Here is a 24556-nt window from a genome sequence, read left to right as displayed (position 1 = left end):
AGACAGCGGAAGTGAGCAGTGATGTTTCACAGATGGGTGGATGTTTTTGCCACACTGAGAAGCGTGTTTACCTGCGAGAGCTCTGAACCTCACCTGGCAAAGAAAAATGTATCCCATTATCTGTGGCTATGGCTTTTATCGTAATATTATAAATTTTATGATGTTTTCCCACTACATACCTTAGGTAAAGCCAAGAATGTATAAACAAATAATTTAGTACGTTTGCACTTTTCTTCAAGAGGAAGCAGTTAAGGTAACTACTTCCTCATAATGACACTTATTTGTAGTTTTCTCTTGTTACTTAAATGTCATGTAAATGGTGTTAAATGCAGCTTCAGATTCAGCAAGTCTAATGACTTGAATAGTAGCTGAAAGAACACTAAGCTTTAAAGTAGTTAAGTGTTTGTGAAATGGGCTTCAATGCCTACGTATGTACATAGCTACTGAGAAAGGGGTATTTACTCTTTCTTCAGACAACCTGATAAATTTGCAAATAGTTTACAACGGAGTGAAAGGTGTTTTCTTGCACCTACCAGACTAAAAAGTGTTCATCCTTCCCAGCCTGTAACTTCTTGCACAATAGACAGTTGGCTGCTCTGACTTGAGCATCTGCTTAGCCCGTACTGCAGAGCAGTCCCAGACCTAGTTAGGGCTGACTGTCCCTTCGTAGCTCTTTTTTAAAATGTGAACAAGTTCTGCTAAGCATGGTAGATACCTTTTCCTGGAATATTTTTAACAGAGAAGACATGCATTCTTTAGAAAAATCCTGATTCTGTAATTTTATTTGAGCTGGCTTATGCTTCAGTTATACATACCTCTCAGTATAGTTCTACTTCTACTTTAAAATGTTCAAGGTGACCAGTTTGGATTTTTTGTAACATTACATTTGAGGGCAGAGGAAAAATTCTCGCTCATGCATATTTTTGAGTACAAAGGACTGCTTGTGACACATGGAATGCTACCATAAAAGTGTTTTTAAATGGAATTTATTTAAGATGACTTGAAGTAGCTGTGAAAGTGTTGCATTCGTCTGTGAACTCTTCAGTGTAAGCAGGTACACTGAGGTTTATTTGTATTATAAATTAATACTACATATAAACTGCTTCATTTACACATTTAAGCTTGTTTCACCAGTTTTACTGAACTTTAGTTTTTAGTGTACTGACTTACACAATATGTAATTGGAATATTTCCTCAACTAGAACTCACTCAAGCATTACTACGAGGATTATTTAAAAAGACTGAATAACTTTTCATAGGATTTTGACTTAACTGTGAAATTGAGTAAATACAAGATCCAGTGACTGTGTTGTGGCTTTCTTTAAAGAATCTCAGCTCAAAAGTAGTATGTCTAGGCTAACTGAAAAATAATGTTTTATCACTTGATATGGTCTTACTGTATGTTACCTTCAAATTTATTGGGGACTATGCGGTACATGAGGGTTTTATTCTGAGATAGTTCTTTATTCTGAATTGTTGGAGCAGGTGTGGAAGTTATGTAGATTTCTTGAAAGAAAGGGCTGTTTTAGTGGAAACAATTCATGAGCTGCTGCAATTTGAGTTGCCCAGAAAATGAATTCTTTTCAATAAAAGTATCTAAAATGTTGAGAATGAATTTTAATAAACCTGCCTTTTTATTGTTAAGGTCATCTCGGAATAGAGGTGTGCTACATTTAAGTTACTGTAGACAACTTCTTATTGATCCCTGAAGATATCCCTTCATCTCACTAAGATAAGCTTCCTCGTGGTAGCACATTTTGAGGAACTGAATTTGATTAGCTTGCATCACATCTCATTTCATGAATGAAGTTACCAGAAGGGTAAACTCCTCATTCTTGTATGAGTGCAGTGGTGTTACGTGAAAATAAACAGTCGAAGTTAATGTTACAGTATTTAGAGCAGACGTAACTATCCAGCGTAGTAACAGGACCGTATCTAGCCGCAGACTCACAACAGCTCGAGAAGCTGTCTGAGCTTTCACTGATGACTGCATCAGAAACACCTGACGTAAGCTTAGTTGAGAAGACTGCCATCATTTATTTTAAAGGAAGCATTTCAGTAGAAGTAGTAAAGTTTGTAGGACTTTGGGTAAAAATTAAGCCAGAAACAGACTCCCTAGGCTAAAATAATGAGAAACCAAGCACTGAAAGAAAAAAACCCATTATTGGCAATGCCAAACAAGTTCCACAGGACTTTAAACACTGGCATTCCAAGAGTTGATCACTGCTCTTGGATACAGAAGACACAACCATTTTTAAAGGACAGAGGTAGATTAGATACCTTGTCATAGCAAACAGTATAATAACATAATCTAAGTTTTGATGCATCTACAGTTTACTCAGCCTAGGATTTCTGACCTTTGCCTCCATCAAAGATTTCAATACTGTGAAAGGGCTTAATTAGAAATGCAAGATACAAACAACATGAAAAAGCTAAAAACTATACCCTGATCCTATTTTATAAACACTATCATGAGACACGGTGAGGGTTTTTTATCTTCAGTTTTGCATAGAAGAGGTGCAAGAAAAACAACAGACTTTGTAAGAAACATGCGTGTGTTTTTACTTTAAAATACAAAGTTACCAGAAATATAGACTTAGGGCACTTTAGGTACATTTAAAATAGTAGAACTGGTGATTGCTCTGTCCTAGCACTTCTTATATCTAGGAATTATCAAAAATGTTTCTGTTCCTTCTAGGTCCCTTTTTGGGTCCCACCATGCTGAGTTTTTTCTGCTTAAGCTGGAACCTTCAACTCCTAGCTTACTTCACTGTGATATTGATGATGCTGATATCCTCGTAGGGTTTGTCGGTTTTAGGATTGACTTTTACGTTGGAGATTCTCTGAACAACTTCCATTCCTTTAGTCACCCGTCCAAACACGCTGTGCTTGTTGTCTAGCCATGGCTGTTGGAGGGCACAGGAGGAGAAAGAAAAAGCATATTAAAATAGAAAGCAGCATGTAGGTTGGGTACCAGACCAGAAAGGGACTGACCTAGAATAAGTGAACATGGATACATTTTATATGTTCAGACCACGAAACTTAACACCATGTAAATATTGGCATGTAAATTAGAGTGCGGCTAATACATATTCATATGCATTTAAACTCACCTTTTCTGTTGTTTTCTTAAACTACTACAGAGGCCAAGTTCTAGCAATGCAGTAGCATTTCATAGTTTAAAGTGTATTCTCAGCTCACAGAAATGCTGTTTCAGTCTCCATATTTCATGGTATTTTCACAGCTGAATTCTAAGTGCAAGTCCAGAATACTACTGAACTCAAAGGCATATTCATACAGTATGCCTAATTAGTAATCTGAATACAGGCAGTGATATAACTTAGTAAGCCTCAAAATTATCTCTTTTAAAAAGAGACACATGATTTTGAAGTAAGTGCTATAAGAATGCAGTTTCTATAAGTGTTACCTTTAAGGATATGTTTTGTATCTGTTAGATTCATATACCAAAATTTCTTTTTTTGGCTCTGAAATTGTACACAGATCAAAGGAAATCTTCAAACCTGCATATTGGCTTCTTTGTACAGCTATAATTAGGGAATATTAAGGAGTCATCCTGGCACCATATCCAAAAACTTGAAACAATCTAAGTAAGAGCTAGTTTTCCATCAAGTTTAAACCAGTATATTAATATAAAATACTCTAGTAATACACAATTGCAAACATGTCTGATTTACTAAGAATTTGATATTGCCCTTACTCTAATTAAAGGCAAAAGGCCTCTTGACCAGAACTGACAAAAATACTTTTCTGTTTGCTAAAGGACAGTTTCAGTTAAGCCTACACAGGATACATTGTTGTGTGCAGCATTTCTTTGCAAACTAACAAGAAAGGATTATTTAGATAGTACTAGTGTGTTCCTTTTTCCATCAGAAAAAAAAATACATTTTTACTATCTAGTATAGCATCTCAGGCCTTAAATTGAGCTTTTAATATTACTTACAGTTGGCACTACTGTTATAAAAAACTGGGATCCATTGGTATTTGGTCCTGCATTAGCCATGCTGAGCGTGTATGGTCTGTCATGTCGTAACGTTGAATGAAACTCATCTTCAAATTCTCCTCCCCAAATACTTTCACCTCCCATTCCTGTACCAGTTGGGTCACCAGTCTGAATCATGAAACCCTGCACAGAAATTAAATGTTACTACATCATCGCATAGAATAAATAAGCGAAAGTGTTTTATGCCAGGTGACTTTTTTTTTTGAACTTACTTCAAACCTTTCAACAAAATGTGTTAAAATGCTGTGGATAAGGGACAAAGCATTCAGGGATTCTTTAAGTGATAATCGAGTACTTCTGAAGAAACAAGCTTACTCACTGTTCCTGCTAATGACAGACAGAAACCTGACTCTCTCTACTTTCTGTAAAGACTTAGGCTGTATCAGCTTGATTCTGGTGCAACAGAAGTAAGAAGCCTTACAAGAAATGCCTTCTGACATGAAACAAAGTCTTAATTCAAGCAGGATTGCTGAACTGATCCTTCTCTCAATTTTCAGATTTCTTCCACCTTGTCAGTTGCAGAACAACTACTAAACAACCTCAGTAAGTGATAAAGCTGTTTAGAACCTCAGAGTTGCTCAGACTTTACAGGGAACTCTGAAGCCACTCTGGAAATCCTTTGTGCAAAAGGGAAATGAGAGGGTTAACAGAGAGGACTTACTACAAAGGTACATTATTTAAACCAACAAAAAATTAACTTCCTACAAGTTACCTTGATGATACGGTGAAATATGTGTCCATTGTAATAACCATTTCTGCTGTGCACACAGAAGTTTTCCACTGTTTTGGGGCACCTAAGATCACGTAACAGAAAATACAGGCTACAATGAGTATTTAATTGTATAGTGGCAAGGGCATAAAGATTTTAGCTGATACTAAGATCCTGTTGTACTGAGCACTGTTTCAGTACATTGTAGAAAGGGCTTTCATCAAGGAAAAACAAATCCCCACCTCCTCAAACCCAGAGCTAGAAGCAAAAAAAACTGAGAGGAGTACAAAGTTGCATGATTACAGAGGAAGGCAGCAGCAGTGTTGGTAACACAAGGATGTCTTAGTTATTGCTGAGCAGTGCTTGCACAGCATCAAGGCCTTTCCTGCTTCTAACACCCCACCCACCCCACCCCGGCACCAGCGAGGAGGCTGGGGGTGCACAAGAAGTTGGGAGGGGACACAGCTGGGACAGCTGACCCCAACTGACCAAAGGGCTGTTCCATACCATATGACATCATGCTCAGCCTATAGAAGGTGGGGGAAGCAGAAGGGAAGGGGGGGACATTCAGAGTGATGGCGTTTGTCTTCCCAAGTAACTGTTACGCATGATGGAGCCCTGCTTTCCTGGGGATGGCTGAAAGCCTGCCTGCCAGTGAGAAGGAGCGAATGAATTCCTTGTTTTGCTTTGCTTGCGTGCGTGGCTTTTGCTTTACCTATTAAACTGTCTTTATCTCAACCCATGAGTTTTCTCACTTTTACCCTTCTGATTCACCGGGGGGGGAGTGAGCGAGCGGCTGTGTGGGGCTTAGTTGCCAGCTGGGGTTAAACCATGACAGTCAGGAACCAAATCTACTTCCTCAAAGCCTAGTTCAAGGCACCGCTGATGAGATATTCCTTCCCCAGCTTTCCACTTACATAGTTTACTTACTTACTTACAAAATCAGTTAAGGAGTGTACGCTCCATAAGCAGAAAGTTGTTCACTCTTTTACCTCTGTAATTCTATTAAGCTATATATATATGGTGTCCAATGTTGCATACAAGAAGTAAAATCTAAAATACAATGTTTTAATATTATAGAACTTGCAGTCAGCAGAGTCAGTTATCCTCCTCTGAAACTGCTCACGAACATTGTTTGGAAGCAGGGTGAAGAGGTGGAATATTACTGCTGATGGAATAAAAAGGGAAAAAACCAAACAAACAAGCCCTTCACCTCTGTGACTTGACTTTTTACTTCTGAGAGATTTGCTACCAGAGTGAAAATCCTTTGCAATAGCTCTTCCATGAGTTTTATAAAATGGACCAGTAGCCAGGGTAGATCTACACTGACAGGTTTACACGGTCACACACATTTTCCCAGCAAATGAGAAAATAGCCGAGTCCATAGCTGTAGAGTTATTCTAGGCTGTGACAAGGAACATTAGCTTGGGCTTAGGGATACTCTAAACCACCTCGTGAGGCATAACTAATGGAGCAGACAAGGGTATAGTCCCAGTTCCTGCTGAGCAGTACTTAGTCATTCACAACTTCATTCCAGGAGCACATGGCTGAAGATTTAAAGGGCATGCAAAGCCACATCCTATATGCTGTTCTTTAAATTTTTAATCACATTCATCTTAAAGAGATTTTAAATTCAAAGCTCAGCTGGGAGGAAATACTAGAACAAGAAAGGACAAACCTAACAATACCTGAGCCTGGTAATACTCTATTTAATTTAAAATTGCATACAAAACATTGCAGTGAAGCACCAATGTTATGCATGCAAATGCAGTGACACACTGGCATGGGAATTAAAAAAAAAAAAAAAAAAGATCAGAAATAATGCAGCTTGGCCTGTGATTCACTGGCAAGGGGCGTACCTTTACTGCAACCTATATGGTACTATTACGAATGCCGGAAACTAGGGCCTGATGCAAGACACTGGTGAAGAGAATAAAAGACTAGCAGCCCGCCACGGTAGAACTGAGGTTGTGTTGCCTTACCTGTGCTTATGACAAAACATGAACTTGTTTTTGGAGAAGCATGGACTACACTTAAATGGTTTAAGTTTCAAGGTATAGCAATATAATATATTATATAAATTTACTGTTTCATTACAAAATCTTCACATATATTAGCATCACAAAGGAGAGGTTGCTGACAATAACTTCAGCAATTGTCATGCATACAACTCTTTTTCAATTATATGCCTGGTTTTGGATATACACAGCACTAATATTATATGCTGGTATAAATTTTATGTTGCTCTTGAAGGAGCGGCAATAACATAAAATGTAGTACAACGGCCACATTTGGAAGTTGCAAACTACTATCCCTCTGGCGTACACAGACCTACTGCCAAACCTACTGCTGCTGCCAACATCATCATTCTTTTTCAAGACAGAATCAAAGATCACTGCCTTACAGTAATATGTACCTTACACAGAAGAGCATCATGACCTATCCACATCTGCAGTTTAGAGAAAGAACAAAAGTTAAGAAAGGAATAAACCCCCTGAACCAATAATTAAATAAAAGCAAAAATCATAAAAAACCCCTGTCCCCCAACTGTTATTTAGACTTATTTTTACCCTACTTTATTTGTGTTTGTCAAGAGTCACATTCCTAGCTTGATGTATTAATAAACTCTCAGGAAACAAGGACAATAGAAAAGGGGGAAGAAAATAATTATTCCTAGCCTGAAATATAAGTCTTGGATACTGCCACAAAAAAGGCACAGAAGGAATGAAAAACGAAATAACAGAAAAACTACCAAATACATACTCAACAGGAAAAAGCTTGATATGAATATCTCCCATGCTTGTGTGGATGATAGCACTGTCTGAAACTCTCTTGGGACCTTCTGCCTGAGTGGCTGCCATGACCTCTTCTTTAGAAGGTTTCTCATTAAATACATCTCTGTCAGAATCTGCACTCTTCGTATCTTCTGGTTCACGTTTAGTAAACTGAAGAACAAAAGAACTGAAGGTTAATGGTTTGGTTTCCTCTTTTTTCCCCTTATCTTAAACACTGCTCTGCACCCAAGATGTCAAGATTATTCAACCTGCTAAAGACCCAACTATATTTGAAGTACAGGAAGAGCATTCGTAGACAGTCTGTCCTTGCATTTCAGTGTTGTGTGTTACCAGCATTTCCACAGTCACATATTCCAGTACAACTACATGCAAATCCAAGTAATTTTTTATAATGTTATCTTAAAACTTCCTCCCTTTTTCAACAGAAAGCCCACAGTAATTCAGCATCTCTTCTTTAAAAAAAAAGAGTGGAGAATACCAAGTTGTTCTGTTACATCCAGACAAAACCGGCAGGTTTCATCACAAAACTTCTAGTTTCACTACAAAGTCAAACTAAATCCTCTTGTTCCAATGCTGCATTAATACAAAACTATAGAAAACCAGCAAATTTAACTCAACACAGAAGAAATCTCAGAAACGTAATTTTATAGTACTTACAGGAAAGCACAGAATAAATGTAGGTGTACACAAGCATCTGCTTAAGTGAGTAGTACAATTACATAGCAAATGACAATTGCTAATCTTTCTGCATGGATACAATCATGTTTTCTCTAACAGTGAGCAATGTTTCCAGATTTTGTCTAACTTCTCCTCCTCACTTGTCAAATTGTTCATAGTAGTATATTGCATTATACACTACACGTTAACCACGCAAAGCTTTAGAAAGTATACTATCTTGCTCCAATGGAAACCACGATCAAATTCAAGTACAAGTAACAACAGACAGACCAATCTCTAACCTCTATGGTCATCACATCCCAGACCAACTACTAACTACTCTGGAATTGCTTGTCTGTTTGGCTTATTCATTGCATCTCACCTAAAATCTAAATTGCGAACAGGAAAATGACTCCTGTCTTAGTTGCCCATAATGTCCTTGGTGCTACTGAGTCCTGATGCTCCTCTGAATCGAATTATTTTTTATTACATATTTTATATGTACAGCTAATTATTGTTTCTTTATCAGTGTAAGATTCGGTTAGGTTTTTTAAGTGTGGTGTTTTTTTTTTTTTTTCAACTAGAACAGAAGCATATAACTTTCTCTGAGAACTATTATTTAGACAGCCAAAACCATCCAAGTTTATTTAACTGCTTGAGCAATAATGAAAAAATTAAAGCTGTTTCTAGTCAATTTATAGCTAGTTCAAGCTAAATATTCTAGAGTATACCTGCAATATAAAGGGACTCCTCTGGAAAAGTTGTGTTCACAAATACTCAAGACAAAACGCACCGGAAAGGTGCAAGGAGAAAAATTAAAAATAATGCAGAGAAAGCAATACAAGAATGGAGTTATTTAAACGACACACACCATGTAAAACCTATTTTTTTTAAAAGCTGTGCAGATTACTGTTGGGTCTGCCTGGATATTCTGGAGAACAGGATTTTCAGATGCCTTCATCTCTATAGTGATTGCAGCACGATGCTTCTTTGCTACTCCTTGGAACAAAGCTAGTTGCATCATTCTGATGTTCTCTTGTTTTCCCAAGATACGAATACACCTGAAGTACAAGATGTAAAAAGGTGTAACTACTGTTAGCTGCTCACAGTCAAGATAATGTCTCCTTTCTGACCGCAAGACTCAAAGCAAAATTCCAAAACGCTCTCAAAATAATTTTTTACTAATTGTTTTCATGATGCTTCTCTATTCAAACTTGCTACATAATTTACTAGTCAGCTTCCTTATGCGATAAAATCCCAACTGCATGATCCACATTTACTTTACCTTATCACATCCAGTTAGCCGGAGAGGAACTGATTACTCATTTTTAATACAAATACACTTGCCATGTTTTCTCCTCATTTTACTAAGCTTTAAACTGCAATGACTCATTGCGAAGCATGGGAATATATTATCTACAGTCTAATGTAAGGCTCTCAAATAACAACAAAAAAAGGTTAGAGACCCACACAGTCATATCAAGTTTTAAATATACTATACATTTGACTGAATATAGACTTTGAAACAAACATATTTACCTCAATGTGTGTCACTGGAACTTACCTGTTAGTCTCTACATTTATGACCTTAATGCCCAACATTGTTCCATAGAGAACGAAGTGTCCAGTTTCATCAAAAATTATATTAATTAATCTTACTGCATCCACTTTCTCCAGCTCTCGCTCAACTGCCATACGTCGGCCAAACTCCATGTCTGGTAGTTGCTGTCTCATCTGCTGAAGTTCAGTAAACATCTACAGAATAAAAAGAGAAAAAAAAAAATCACTATTATATGAACACATTTTAAACTTTTGATCCAGCAAAACAGTGATCCACATGCTTAGAAAATACAGAATTCAACTGAGACTACACCACTCAAAGTTAACTGAAGAATGAATATAAATACAAGTAATACTGTCTTTATTTTAATGACCCAATAGGCATGTTGTAGTACTAGGCTTAAACAAAGAAAGAAAAGTGTGTAGCCGTCTAACAAATTTCTTAGAAGATGACAAATTTCATTCATTATTATGATGTTATTTGAAATGGGCATTTTTCCATAATTGCATTCTAGTAAAAAGTAATCTAGCAGTATGAAAACACAGATGAAAATCAACAATTCAGTTTCACTATATAACTAACATAAATCAGGAGGAATTAATTTTGGCGCAAAGCAATACAAGAGGCAAATAAGAGAACGCGGAAAACCGTTTCTGCGATAAAAATATAGCAAGGAAGCTCAGCTTTAGAAACAGATGATAACTTAGGTGAATGTGCTGGTAAATAAATTCAAATAAGTAGAGAAAAAGCCTCAAAAAAAGAGAAGCAAGATCAAACTCACACTCAGAGATTCATCGAAGACTCTCATGAGCTTCCCCGTCAAAAAACGGAAAATTCTAACTTTTCTGTCAGACCCAAGAGTGGCCATTTTCTTGCCATCAGGTGAAAAACTTATACTGGATGGGTAAGCCTTGCATTTAGCAAATTCATATAGATCAGTATCTGTTTTATACTCCCAGTTCACATTCTTGGGAAATTTATATTCATGAGGAGTACCAGTCCAGTACTCAATCATTCCAGATTTGTCAGAAGACACTACTACTTTGTAGACGGGGTTCAACCGTATCTGAGTAAGAGAGGATGTATGGAGTTTATCAAAAACATGAAGTGGCTGGTTATTTCCTCGTCCATCATATATGAATATTTTTCCTGTGCTCTTCTCAGAAGTTGCAACAGAAGATATGGCATCTCCAGGGCAATAGACCCATTCACATTGGCCAGGGTAGTAGCTGCAACAAAGAGTGGAAGGACAAAAAAAAAAAAAAATAATAAGGACTGGTGTTAACTTAGGTAAGAATCAAGTTATGCTATAAACTTGCAATCAAATATCAGAAATGAATTTTGAACTTTATTTACTAGTCTTGCTAATATTTGTCTTGCTACAATTCAACAGTGTTATAACGAAGCTTTTCCAAGCAACACAATTCAGTGGATGGCTCGGCCAGTTTCTGTTGCTCCCATATTGTTTTATAAAGAGGCTGTGATAGAAAGCAAAGGTAGAAGGTGGGTATAAAAGAAGTCCAGCTAAATAGCACAAGTGGCATTAACGATTACTACTCAACTTCTATGACTCAACAGCATTACTCTTCCATCTGTTAAGTGATTAATGCTTCAGTGGAAATGAAGACAACTGCACCTTTGCCACACACTTACAGAAAAGTTCAACTAGGTCTTGCCAAAGGAAAAAAAACCAAACAAAAAACAACAGAAAATGCAAAAACAAAACCAAAAAGCAATATAAGTAAAATCAAGACAATCACCCTATATTCAATAAGCATTCTGAATGCATTTGAGAAGGAACTCAATTGTTACTAGCAAAAACATACCCTACAAATAAAACAAGCCAGAGATATGGTCAATAATGTAAGTTATGTCTGTTTTCAAAAAAGTCTGTAAGCAAAGACTTTGAGAACTAGAACTCAGAAACTCAATGACAGACCACAAAGAAATGACACAATCTCCACACGAAACTCCTATTTGGCATCTGTTCACAAATAAAACTAACAGATACTGAAGGACTGACAAATGACAGACACTAATAATTTGGATTTTCAATGCCTGTCTGGTAAAGATTCTCATAAAGAAAAACATAACCACAACTTTGTCTCAGGTTCACTAGAAATCAAGGATCAAATAGATAAATAAATAAATAAATAAGATAATAAATAATTAATTATTATAAAATAAATAAATATGATGCCCCATTGATCTATGCATCATTACCCGAAGTTTCTGCAGAAATAGCTGTCCGTCTCCAGATCATTGATGGAAGCATAAAGCATGGGGCTTTGCAGATAGCCACACTGTATAGGTTAGTTAGAACTGAAAAGATCTGAAGAATTTGAGACAAAGCTCATCAACCCTGTGATATACCGGCATATACCTATCAAAGCAGGCAATGCAAGATACCGTGTGCTGAAAGGACTACACAGAACTTAAGATTCTACATTAACCATTGCTAGCCTAAGCAAACAGCCATGAAAAAATTCTCAGGCAGGTCAACAGAAACTATCTGCTCAATAAACAGTACTGCAGAAGACGATAGCGCAACAAACATTACGTTTTAAAAGGCTATTCAGGACAATGCTTATATTACAGCTGTATACTGTTCTCTTCTTCATTAAAGAGTTCACTTCAGGTAAAACCCAATTATGTCTGGAAAAAATATATGGGGAGAGGAGGGTCTTGATTACTGAGGTTAAAAAATCTATTTAAAGATAAATCGGGGAACATACTACAGAAAAATATTATAGGTGGCATTCTCAGGGTATCCCTGAAGCAAAATTGGTTTAAATTCTACCTCAGTTTTCCCTGAATTCTCAAACAGAAAAAAAGCACCTCCTATTGTAACATCAAATTAAGTTTTTCTTAATATTAAATTAATTGTATTTCATCCTACAATTTTACCAATTTTGTAGTGACGATACAGGGCTACTAAGTAGAAAAGACCACTAAAACCAGAAGACTAAGGCTAACGGGAATTTTTCCATAGCAGATAGCCAAGAGGGAATCAATTCCCATAGGCTAAGTACATTATCTGGAGGATAATACTAAAACTATAACCAGCAAAGCAGATAACATAAGCTTTTATATAGGCATTCTGAAAAGCTTTTTTTTTTTCACCTGAGTTTATACTTCTATTCAGTTTCACAATTAACCAACAAATAGTAGACTACGAGGAACAAGTTTTCCAATTTTAAAAGGCTTGTGGTAAAATCAGTATTTCTACCATTCTTTGTACAGCATTCACTGATCCTCCAACCCTCCAAACCCACCCTTGTTTTCCTCTGGCATTGTTATAATTCCAATAACATCCATTCCTATTTGTCCCAGATTCTTTAGCTACATAGTGTATAACTACAGAAATCCTACAATAGCAAGCCTAAGGAAAACCACAACATTCTTTCTAACAGAAGAAGGAAATTTCTATCCCTATGACAATAAATACGACAACACATACAGGTCAAATTCCTTCTCTACTGGAACTATTAGTTGGCTATAATTTTTAAATTCAGTGCCAAACAACAGCAAAAAAATTATGCCTAGCTAAGTCTTTTGAGAAACATCACATCTTCGTGCATAATATTTGACGCTGAGGAAAGGCACAGACCTGCTCCACTCATGTACTGTTGCATACAGAATCACAAATTTTTCTATTCAGTCAGTTTCCAGCCAATGGATGCATTTCAGATAATGCAACTTATTCAGCTTCATCTGACTGGGGGGGGGGGGGGGGGAGGAACACGACCTCAAAAACCCCAAATTATTGACTTACCTCTTAGCAAAATAGCCCCCATTTATAATCCCAAACAAACATTTTCAGTAACTAAGTAACTTACCCAAGTTTCAGCATGTTGATCATGTCAAAGTTGACTACATCAAACACCTTCATTGCTTTGTCATCTCCAACTGAACAGAATAACGCCCCCTCCGAACTAACAGCAATACTTTCAATAACACCTATTAAAGAAGTTAACGTACTATTAAGACACAGGAAAGGGACATCCTTCATTTCAATATTCCACAGGAAAAAACCTACAGAGGTTTAAACCTGTTTCTCAGCTGTTTCTCCACCTTTTTGACTTAAAAAACTACCCAACTTTAATTAAAAAAAAAAAACCACACAAAACAACACTTTGTATCCGATCACTGTTTAGAATCAGATATGTGATAATGAACTACTTACCATATACATAAATGAAAGCTTATAATGGCAATTATTTTAATTTGTAATGTTCATTTAAAAAAATTTGAGAACAACATTATGATATGGTGAAAAATTACGTGCTCTTCAGCTTGCATCTGTCAAAAGAGAAAAAGCAGCAGAACTCTATAGACTATTACAGTCCTGCTATTAACACACATAATACTCAAAATTACTCTGCAATTGAGCCTTCCATAAGTTTTTCACAATACTTATTTTTGCTTGGTAGCCTTTGTTCTCACATTTTGTTTCTGTATATAATGAGAAGCTAACAGTTAAGATCAAGAACCCACCATAACATTTTTTTCTAACTCTAAAAAGAAACAGTACTTTTACTATCTATTATTAAATATTTTTCTTATTGTAACAGTCTGCATATCAAACTGGTTTTTTTCCATCAGGCACATCATCATTCCTAATAGCAATGAGAACCTCATTTTCTGTCCAGCCTATTTAATGCTTTGCATAGTACAGAAGAGCTATGTGTACTTACTAACTCAGAAAATTGTGTTAAAATTATTAATTCTTAATTGCAATTCAGCTGATAATCATGACAATGATGCAGAATTTACTCTACAGTTGCAATAATTCCAGATGAAAATAACCATTTTTTTCCATACTGCAGGGGAAAAAAACAAAACAAAACAAAAGATAAGGGATGAAGGTAATCTTACTTAAAGTAACATCTTTTTTAAATTCTCTGGATTTTATGAACCCTCTTATGTACCTTGTTCACTTATTTTTAAATAGACACGTTTCTTCATGTCCTAGACATTCTCGCCACAGGCAGGGCACAAGGCATTGCAAAGGATGTAGGGTATCTGTGCAGGAGTAGTCCCACATGTTTTATTCTCACCCTATCCCTCCTGCAGTTTGGGAGCAAAAAGTAACAGGACAGGGAAAGAAGGAAGATAGGTAGATATCATTTAATCCCTGACTGCAGGAAATGAATCCCAGAGGCCCTGTCCTCTATATTTGCACCCCTTTTTCAAACAACTAAGATCAAGGGCGAGGAAAAAGTGAGGTCCTTTAGAGAAGAAAAAGCAACTTCTCACCCAGGTGACTCCGGAAGTGTTTAACAAACTCAATCCCTTCTTCTATTTTTTTCCAGAATTTTACATGTCCATCGTGACTGGCTGTTATGATAAAATCTGTCCTACAATTACAAAAGAAAAATAACAACAACAACAAAAAATACACATATTATGCACTTTCACACCACTCTGGGGCAGTAATTCACACTACAATTAACGCTGTGTAGAGAATGAACTTTAAACAAATTACTGTGACCATCTGAATGGGTACTATCACTCCTGGAAAAGCAAACAATTATTTTAATGCACTCTGGATTAATCTATGAAAAGTCAATAGCCTGAATTGAAGAAAAATATAATACTATCCCTTTTGATTATGTAAATTTTACTCCTATTTTAGGCCTGGTTAGTAGTTACTGATAGCAGTTACTAGTAGTTAGTAGTCTGATAGTAGTTACTATCTACTAGTGTGTGTGTGTGTTTAAAAGAGAAGAGCGCTATCTCCTCAATCTGTGCAGTTCTGCTGAATCATATTTTGTTTAGATGCGGTCATTTGCTCTTATTCCTGTATACATTGCACATTGCAACAAGGATTTTAAGACCCTCTTTTAGTCTATTTAAAAAATTTTTATCTTGCCTCTCAGTAAGCCCTTTCCTTTGCACCTAGTTTTCAAAATAAACTTAAAATACCACCTCTGGACACAGTAATTTTCCATTATTAAAATTCTACAATGAAAACTTCCTAGCATATACAAAAATACATCTCTGACAATGAAATACAGTGGGGGAAAAAAAAAAAACACTTACTTAGTACATGCTACATGTGTAATGACATCTCTGTGCATGTAACTGCGTTCATACATCGAAGCACATGGTAGATTTTCAAGATAAACGTGTTCAAATTCAAGAACTAAACAGAATAAGAAGAAAAATCAGGAAATATTTTTTTCATAAAGGTACATCTATCTTCTGTTCTCCCTTACTTATCCTTGAATAGCTTACTCGCATTTTAGTCAAGAATATGCTAGGATTTTGTGCAAACATAATAGAAGTGGTTTTCACTGTGGCTTTGTACTCAGACTTATAGATTCTTGGTAGACTAAAGCCACTCAAACTCTGCTTTAACCCATACAGATGCCCCCTTTTAAAGCAACTATTACCTTGGCTGTCTGAATATATATTGAAAAAAATTCAATACAACAATTTTTAAGTTACTGACAGAAACCGGAAGGTCATCCATGCCCCATTTTCTTCCAAAACCAAACGTATCCTTGTTGCTGTCAAGAGATTCAAGGTCCCACACAGGTATTGTAGCTTAAATTCCGAGTGTTAGCAGTTACCTATTTCATTGTTTAACTGACCCACCTAAAATAACGTGATCTTCCGCTTCTGTCTCTGATCCTAACTGTTAATACCTGCGCAATGGCATTTGTTACTGAACCGGCAGGTTTGCATCTGTTGAACATCGTTAAACTCACATTTACTTTACAACGATGCCCAGAGAGCTGTGACTTGCCCGACACATCAATACCATGTGTCAAAATACAGCCTAGAGGCTTCTCCTACTCCTCCAGCTTCGGGCAGGGATCCAGAAGACCGTTAACGACACAGCCGTAAGCAGCACGGCTTCAGCAACGCAGACGCTGCAGAGCAGAGCCTCTTAGCCTGAGGCTGTCTTCCAGATGAAGCAGAAACATGGTGCCCCCGGCCTGTAACTCCGCGCCCGAAGAGTCCCTCTACAGCCCGGGCATTCTGCCTACGAGACACCGCTTCAGGCAACGGGCTTCCTCCCGCCCGTCGTCCCCCCGGCCCCGGGGCGCGGTGGAACCGCCCCAGGGCGGCCCAGCTGCCCCCACTCCGCCGCTGGGGCCGCTCCGCTGCCGGCGGAGCCTGCGGCCCGGAGGCGACCCCACCGCTCCGCTCCCGGCGCGGGGCTGCGCCAGGGCGGCCTCCCGGGCCGCTCCCCAGAGAAGGGGCAGGCGGGCGGAGGCTCCGCTCCTCCCGTTACCTCTCCTCTTTTTCGCCTGCGCGGCCTCCCCCGGGAGCGGCCCGACCCAGCGCTCCTCCTCATCCTCCTCGTCCGCCGCCGCCGCCGCCACCGCCGCCTCCTCCTCGCTGCCGCCCGCCGCCTCGGGCTGCTTTCGCTTACGCTCCGAGTCGGACGACGCCATGCTGCGCAACGTCACTCCTCGACGACGCTTCCCACCCTCGCCAAGCCCCGCGTCGGGCGCTTCGAAATTGACGCGGCGGAGCACAGCCAGTGAGCGCGGAGCGCGCGCAGAGCGGGACGCGGGACGGGCAGAGCCGAGCCCAGCGGAGCCGCCATGGTAACGGCCGGGAAGGGAAGGGAAGGGAAGGGAAGGGAAGGGGGCGGCCGCCGCCGCCGCCGGCGGCCTCTGCCCCCTGCCCCGCGGGCCGCCCGGCCGCCCTCAGCGCCGCTGCCGGCCCGAGGAGGGCGGCCGGATTTCGGTGACCGAGCGGAGCAGCCCCTCGGCCGCGGAGCGGGGGCAGCCGCGGCGCCTCGGGGCGGGGCTGGCGGCCGTTAGGGCGGCGGGGAAGGGAGCGGGCTGGCCCCGGCGGCCGTGCCCGCCTGCTCCCGCCGGGGACGGGGCTGCGCGCAGCCCTAGCCCGTGCGGGGAAACCTGCTTTCTCGTGTCCTGCTGTCGCTGGTGTAGTCCTGGCGTTTATGTCCGGGAGAATGGCAGCTCCCTCTGCAACCTCTTCTGTGACGCTATTTGTATCCTGCCTTTACTCTTCTCCTTCCTAAGGTGAACTCCCTTTTATATATCTTCCTCCACTCCCAGTTAGTTTTCCCAGGACTGTTAATTTCCTTTCTCATCTCTGAATTTCTTCCCGTAGTTGGTCGTTTTGTATTTGTTGACATGAAACATTTCCCATAAAGGTTGCCTGTTTGCTTGGCTGGCATAGAGCTTACAATGCACACTGGTCCCTGCATGTATTTTTTTACCTAATTACGTAGTCCTAAAGTGAGGTAAGAAGGAATAACATGTTGAAACTGGAATGCATTAATATCAGTGACGTGCAAAAAAAAGTCTTCAGTTTTCAGGTATGGTGTACAAATAGAAACCTAATTTTACGATACTGAAATAGGGAAAACTGCAAGCTACAAGGAAAAACATCTGAACGTGACACTTCGATGTGTGCACTTTATAAGGTAATTAACAGCACAGTAGAGTTTGGCTTGTGCTACAGAGGCCTGTAGTATCTCCTCATAATATGTACATTTTGAAACTTCATGTGAAATCAATCATGCAAATTTTGAAGGTCAACAATAATAAAATCATTACAATAATTTAAACATTTTGGGGTTTTTTTTTGGCTATGTACTCGGATTTATTTCATGTAATGTTTTCGTGTTGATGGATTGTATTATTGTGGGGAGATGCAGAGGAATAGGACTCTCTATTCTACCCCAAGACTCCTTTCAAATTTCCAAAGGTTATATCTTCTTCTCTTTTTTTCGTGCCCCTTCTCCCCGCCTTTTTTTTTTTTCATTCAGGCCTTAGCTGTCCTGGTTTCAGCTGGGATAGAGTTAATTTTCTTCCTAGTAGCTGGTATAGTGCTGTGTTTTGGATTTAGGATGAGAATCATGTTGATAACACATTGATGTTTTAGTTGTGGCTGAGTAGTGCTTTCACTAAGTCAAGGACTTTTCAGCTTCCCCTGCTCTGCCTGGTGCACAAGAAGCTGGGAGGGGGCACAGCCAGGACAGCTGACCCAGACTGGCCAAGGGGCTGTTCCATACCATGTGACGTCATGCTCAGTACATAAACTGGGGGGAGTTGGCTGGGGGGCAGCAATTGCTGCTTGGGGACAGGCTGGGCATTGGTCGGTGGGTGGTGAGCAATTGCATTGTGCATCACTTCTTGTGTATATTCTATTATTTTCTCTTCCTCTGCTGTCCTACTAAACTGTCCTTATCTCAGCCCATGAGTTTTACCTTTTTTTCTGAGTCTCTCCCCCATCCCACTGAGGGGCGGGTGAGCGAGGGGCTGTGTGGTGCTTAGTTGCTGACTGGGGTTAAACCACAACATAGCTCTGCTTCTGAGCCTTTTTGCCGTGATGAAAACTATATGTTCAGGCTTTTTTTGTTTGTTTGTCTCCTTGACAGTTCTTGGTCTGAAGAAAAAAAAAAAAGTACATTGCATCTCAAGACTGCTTAGTTTCTTTATTAGCCTCTGTGGGGGACTTTGCTGGAGGCATTTCAGAAGTCTTAATAAATTATGTGAACTCGTTCTCTATTATGTTATGGAGATGTTCCAAGACTCTTGAGGAGATAATGATTTTCCTTTGCAAAAACTGTGCTCGTTAGACCTTATCAGATCATGGCAATCCAGATTTTCTAGTGTTCTGTTTCTAATTATTGATGCAACAAATTTGCCAGGAAGGCTTAGTAGAAGTATTGCTACCTTTCAGTTCTCTAGAATATTTCCAGTGTTCAGTGAGACATTCTGAGGTTTTTTTCTTAGCCACTCTGCTATGGCATACTTGAACTTTGGAGGTACTAGTTGAATATTTCACTCCTCCTAAATTATTCGGGTTTTCCACATAATTTTCTCTGATGCTGCAGTTTTGTTCTGAAAATGAACAAAAGGTTGAGTTAGGAATTTCTGCATCATTAAGAAGGCAGAGATGTTTATTTCTTCTTTAGATCTTTATCTTTTTTAATGTCTCTTTTTAATCTCAAAGTATTTGGTGGTCTTCATGATCCATTTAAGTATTTTTAAAGGCTTCCTGCATCTTGTACGTCTAGGAAATTCCTGTTGGTTGTTTTACTTAAAAAAAAAAAATTCCCTTTGAGTGCCATTTTGGCCCTTCTTGTTTTTCCCTCTTCATTGCTGTTGTCGTTAATGTATCTCTTTATAGATTTAACTAGCATTACATTTCTGAATTTGTATGTTTTCTATCTGACCCAACAGTTTCTCAAACTTTTTAATTTAACTTGGGTTGGTTTTTCTCTTGACTGTCTTGGTGCGCTCTTTCCTTGGTTGCCTGCATTCTTTTATTTTTCTAGTAACCTCCAGGACACTTTAATCAAAAATATTCTGGATTCAAATTGTCGTAAGGAGAAATAGATTAGGACATTCATTGGAAGAGAGAGCAGAACTAACGATGCTTAAGAACTTTGCAGATCTGTGGAAGAAAAGCATGGCTTTGTAGGTGTGAGAGTCTTGTTTCTTTATTAAAGTTTTCAGAAAATAAAAAACACCATTGCAGATAAGCAAAGAAGTTTTGAAAATTGAGGACTTTGTGATTCAATTTTAAAAAACATTATTAGCGTCTTCAAATGTTATTATAGTAATATAGTTAGCTGATTTTACTGAATGATTGGGTGCTGTCTAGAAATATGGGGGGGTTAACTGAAAGCTTTGGATTCAGAGGGATTGCTCTGTTACATATTCGACCTGAAGTAGCAGGTATGATTTAGTAACCTGTTAATAACTATTGTAGTTCTACATGATAACTGTTCTATTTGCTTTTTAATAGGCTGAATATTTACCAGAAGTCATCAATGACTTAGTTTGTCCTGCAGATGCCAAGGAAGAACTCTTGGATGAATGTGAGAGCATTTGGAAACAGATCGAAGAGGTATGCAAATCACAAGTGATAGACTAGATTTGTTGTAAACTTTCCTCAGCGCTTTTTTGTTCATCTCCCCATCCTTCACTGCATGCTTACCTTACCCCCTCCAAAGAAACCACCGCAACAAAACAAGGAAAGAAATAAAAAAGGGGGGGAGGGTATAGAGAGGGGAGAGAAGAAAAGATCTTCAGAAAGGCCAAAGGTAGAAGTGGTGGCAGGGGTGAAGAAAGCCTTGCAGTGTCAAACTTTGTTTACAGTGTGCTGATGTTATGATTTAGTTAAATAGAATGGGAGTACATGTTAGAACTAGGGAAAATTAAACAATTCATTTGTGTTGTGGTAGTACCAGCACACTGAGACTTGAGATCCTTCTTTCTTTAGCCTCATACAAGATGGAATTCAACTGCTGTTCACAAGTACTTTGGATCTTAAAGGAGGGAGAGAAAATGGAGGAGAGAGAAGCTTAGAAGGATGATAATATTGGCATATGCTCATGCAAACTGAGTTACATCCTCAAGAATAAAATTTATCTGTCTCGATATGTGGTCCAATATACTAATAATAACATTTTAGACTGGATTATTTTTATTTACAAGAATCCCAGGAAAGATAATCTTTTAACAGTTCTGAGGGAATGCTATGCATCCTGTAAGATTGTGCTTATATTTTGAGAGTCTTAATTGTTTCACTCAATTTTACATGGTATTTATATGCTATTTGCTTTCGTTCTTAGTTGTAGATTCAAAGCATTAAAAGTATCAGAAACTGAAGTAAAAATACTTCCAAACTTAAAGTAGAACAAAGTATAGACAACCCACAGTGCAATAATTTTACAGAATTAGATTTAAAAAGACTAATGTGATTTTATTTGTTGTTACATGTAAACTTATCTTAATATTGAAAAAGTGACAGGGAATCCTGTGTTTAGGTTTCTGAAGTACTGTAATAAGTTATCAACAGAAGTTTTGTTTGGCACCACTTCAGAGAACGTGAACTTTTGTGGAAATTTTCGGATTAGAAGGGAAGTTAGAATGTTTATTATTTTTAATTTAACTGAAAATCTTTGATATCTTGTATCTCATTCCCAGCATCCCCAAAACAATACAGGAAGTGATAATGTGTGTTATTTTTGGAAGTTGATAGAAACAGTAGGATTTTTATTACTTTGTGATTGTTGCATCCTGGATGCACACATGTTTCAGTGAAAAGTTTAAACAACTAATAGTCATTGAATTAGCTCCTAGGTTATATGGTTTATGATGTAATGTTCCAATGATTGTGTGTCAGCATTAGCAGTTTTTATTGGGGAAATCCTATACTGTGTTTTGGTTCCAAAACATTAACACCAAGGTTTCCGAAGTACTGCTTAGCAGTTTTACTGCTTAGTAGAATACATCCTGCCCTGTCATGGGGCAGGTTAAATTGCTGGCAGTTATAAAACAAGAAAGACTTTAGCAGGTGTCTCCTGCTGTACCTTGGATATCTGTGGTGGCCTGAACTTCAGACTTGATATACCATCCCATTGCAGTCATGGGAGCTCATGTAGTGCAGTTCTAAAAATCAGACCATTTCTGAAGTGTACAGTATACTGCCCTAAATGAGTTAAAACTAAAAATGTGCATTATAATGTAATTGGTCTGTTTGGAGAGCCAGAATAGTAGCAGCAAGTGCATTAACTTCTCAGCAGCTTCCCTATTCAGCCTTGTCCATGACTCTCTTTTCCCAGTTTCTCATGTTCTTCATCTGTTCCGTGTCTTTCCCCATATCAACCTTCATAACTTGCCTTTTTCCTCAATTCATACGTCTTTTGTTAGCTGGTACTTTTCTACTTTTCAATAAATTGAAGTTCTACTTTTTTACTGTGCTATGATTTAAAAATATTTCTTAATTTGCTGTTCTGGGTCAAGCTCTGAGGGATGTGGTAGGAGCCAAGTCAAAACTCTTTTTTTCCTTATATTAAACCACTTTTGTTGGAATTTCTAAGCATCATGTTTCTTTCTTACAAAAGGGAAGAGTAAGTAAACATTGTTTGTGTTTTGTTTGTTTTCTACCAAGTGTCAGAGCAAGCTAATGCTTCTAGGAATGGAAACACTGTTAAAATCGGATGACAAGGTAAGACAGTAATTTTTTTGTTGTTGTTGTTCTCCATAAAATATTTAGTTTTCTGTAAAGATATAGTGTGTTTCCAAAAGAAGGAAACTAAATTATCCTCGCTTATTCTCTAAATCTGACAGTTTTACTCTTATTAACTTGGAAGCTGTATTCTGAAGTATGTGTCTAGCAAATACTGAAAAGTTGTATTTATATATAGCAAAAAGGTTACATGCAGTCCTGCCACAACTAATAAATGGCTAACATAGGCAGCAAAATGGAGAGGTGTGTAACTTCAATACCCATTTGGACTATTTCCTAATCAGTGTATATGTAATTTTTGAAACTCTATATGGATCCCTTTAGTTGTACTCTGGAACTTTGTATTTACAAATTACAGTTGTTCCCCATTTGTAGATATCATTAGGAAACTGATGTGCTTGAATTAGAAATTAACTGAGTGATGCTGAGTGCATGAATGTGAGCTCCTGTATCCCTCAAATTTTGGGGAACATGCAAAAAGGCAATACTGGCTCATTGTTTAATTGTTCGTAAATTCTAAATAGGAACCTTTGAAATAGAATTTATATGAGGACCCCAAATTTGGAACGTACAAATAGTTAAACATTGGGCTGGTTGAGTGAAATATGTAGGTCTTAAATCTCTATCTTGTGTGACTTCAGTAAGAGTATTCATATAGTTAATTCAATACACTTCACTGAATGATTTTAAAAAAGAGCACTTTTCTTCAGAGATGTATCTGTTGAATACATTCGGATGTTTAATTACTATGTAATTACATACATTAATCTCTTGCTAGTAATAAACTATGTTCTAAACTATTATTTAATCAGAATAAATAAATGAAGATGTATATTCAAATGCATAAAATACAATCTTTTCTCCTTTTAGGACTCTGGACAAAAACCTATAAGTAGAAATCAGTTTTGTGTAATTTTAATTGGCTGTAGACTGAGGTTTTTGTTTCTTTGCAGCTTTACTGAAGTTCATCATACCCTTGTAATTAATACTTAAACTTTTGAGATATGCTTTTCTTGAAAACTGTCGTATGAAGACAATGATTAAATGGAGTTGCAAAAATGAAAATTAGATTAAGATTGCACTTCATAATAGAAAATGGGGAGGAGGGGAAAAGGTCATGTTATATCCTCTGTCAGCAGCTTTTATGGGATCTTTTTGCAGCTCTAACATAGGTACTTGTATTGACCCAGGAAACTACAGACCTGTTAGTCTAACCTCAGTACCTGGAAAAATTATGGAGACTTATCATACCGGGTGCGACTGGAAGACATTTAAAGAGCAATGGATCATCAGGCACAGTCAACGTGGGTTCACAGAGGGAAAGTCATGTTTAACTAATTTCATATCCTTCTATGATAAGGTCACCTGGCTAGTGGATGAAGGGAAGGTGGTAGATGTAGTTTTGCTGGATTTTAGTAAGGCTTTTGATACTGTGCCTCACAGCATCCTTCTGGACAAGTTGTCCAGCTGTGCAATAAGCAGGTTCATGGTGCACTGGGTGAAGAACTGGCTGAAGGGCAGGGCTCAAAGGGCTGTAGTGAAAGGGCCCACCGCTGGCTGGTGACCTGTCACCAGTGGTGTTCCTCAGGGCTCAATTCTAGGGCCAGTTCTGTTCAATGTATTTATCAGTGATCTGGATGCAGGAGTTGAATGCACCATTAGCAAGTTTGCTGATGATACCAAACTGGGAGGCGCTGTTGACTCTCTCAAGGGACAAGAGGCCTTGCAGAGGGATCTAGATAGAGTGCAACATTGGGCAATCATCAATGGCACGACATCTAACAAGAACAAATATCAGATTCTGCACCTGGGGCAGAGTAATGCCAGGCACAAGTATA

At 38.4% G+C, this 24556-nt stretch overlaps 2 protein-coding genes across 7 annotated transcripts in view; one reads left to right on the top strand and one right to left on the bottom strand.

Annotated features, from left to right (window-relative positions):
• Positions 1–4: 4 nt before the first annotated feature.
• Positions 5–17279, bottom strand: PPWD1 (peptidylprolyl isomerase domain and WD repeat containing 1). Of its 6 annotated transcripts, none has more exons than XM_082335475.1 (12): positions 16990–17278; positions 15789–15891; positions 15003–15103; positions 13583–13703; positions 10525–10972; positions 9747–9937; positions 9054–9243; positions 7494–7675; positions 4734–4815; positions 3962–4144; positions 2767–2906; positions 5–93 (listed from the first exon to the last, which is right to left on the bottom strand). In XM_082335475.1, exons 1-12 carry the CDS (start codon positions 17150–17152, stop codon positions 90–92), a joined length of 1908 nt encoding a protein of 635 aa, XP_082191601.1. In that variant the 5' UTR covers positions 17153–17278; the 3' UTR covers positions 5–89. The 6 variants fall into 6 exon arrangements, with proteins under 6 accessions (XP_082191601.1, XP_082191602.1, XP_082191600.1 ...); XM_082335476.1 differs by lacking the exon at positions 5–93 and adding an exon at positions 16460–16737 and having other exon boundaries at positions 2018–2906; positions 16990–17067; XM_082335474.1 differs by lacking the exon at positions 5–93 and having other exon boundaries at positions 2018–2906; positions 16990–17279.
• CENPK (centromere protein K) overlaps positions 17199–24556 on the top strand; it is a 26659-nt gene continuing 19301 nt past the window's right edge. Inside the window, exons 1-3 of the mRNA XM_082335481.1 lie at positions 17199–17308; positions 20490–20591; positions 22641–22697. Of these exons, the coding sequence (XP_082191607.1) occupies positions 17306–17308; positions 20490–20591; positions 22641–22697 (162 nt within the window). The 5' untranslated portion in view covers positions 17199–17305. The remainder of the gene's footprint in view (positions 17309–20489; positions 20592–22640; positions 22698–24556) is intronic.

This window comes from Platalea leucorodia (assembly GCF_965183815.1).
Source record: "Platalea leucorodia genome assembly, chromosome: Z".
Lineage (NCBI taxonomy): Eukaryota > Metazoa > Chordata > Aves > Pelecaniformes > Threskiornithidae > Platalea > Platalea leucorodia.
This window is presented reverse-complemented; position numbering and strand designations above follow the sequence as displayed.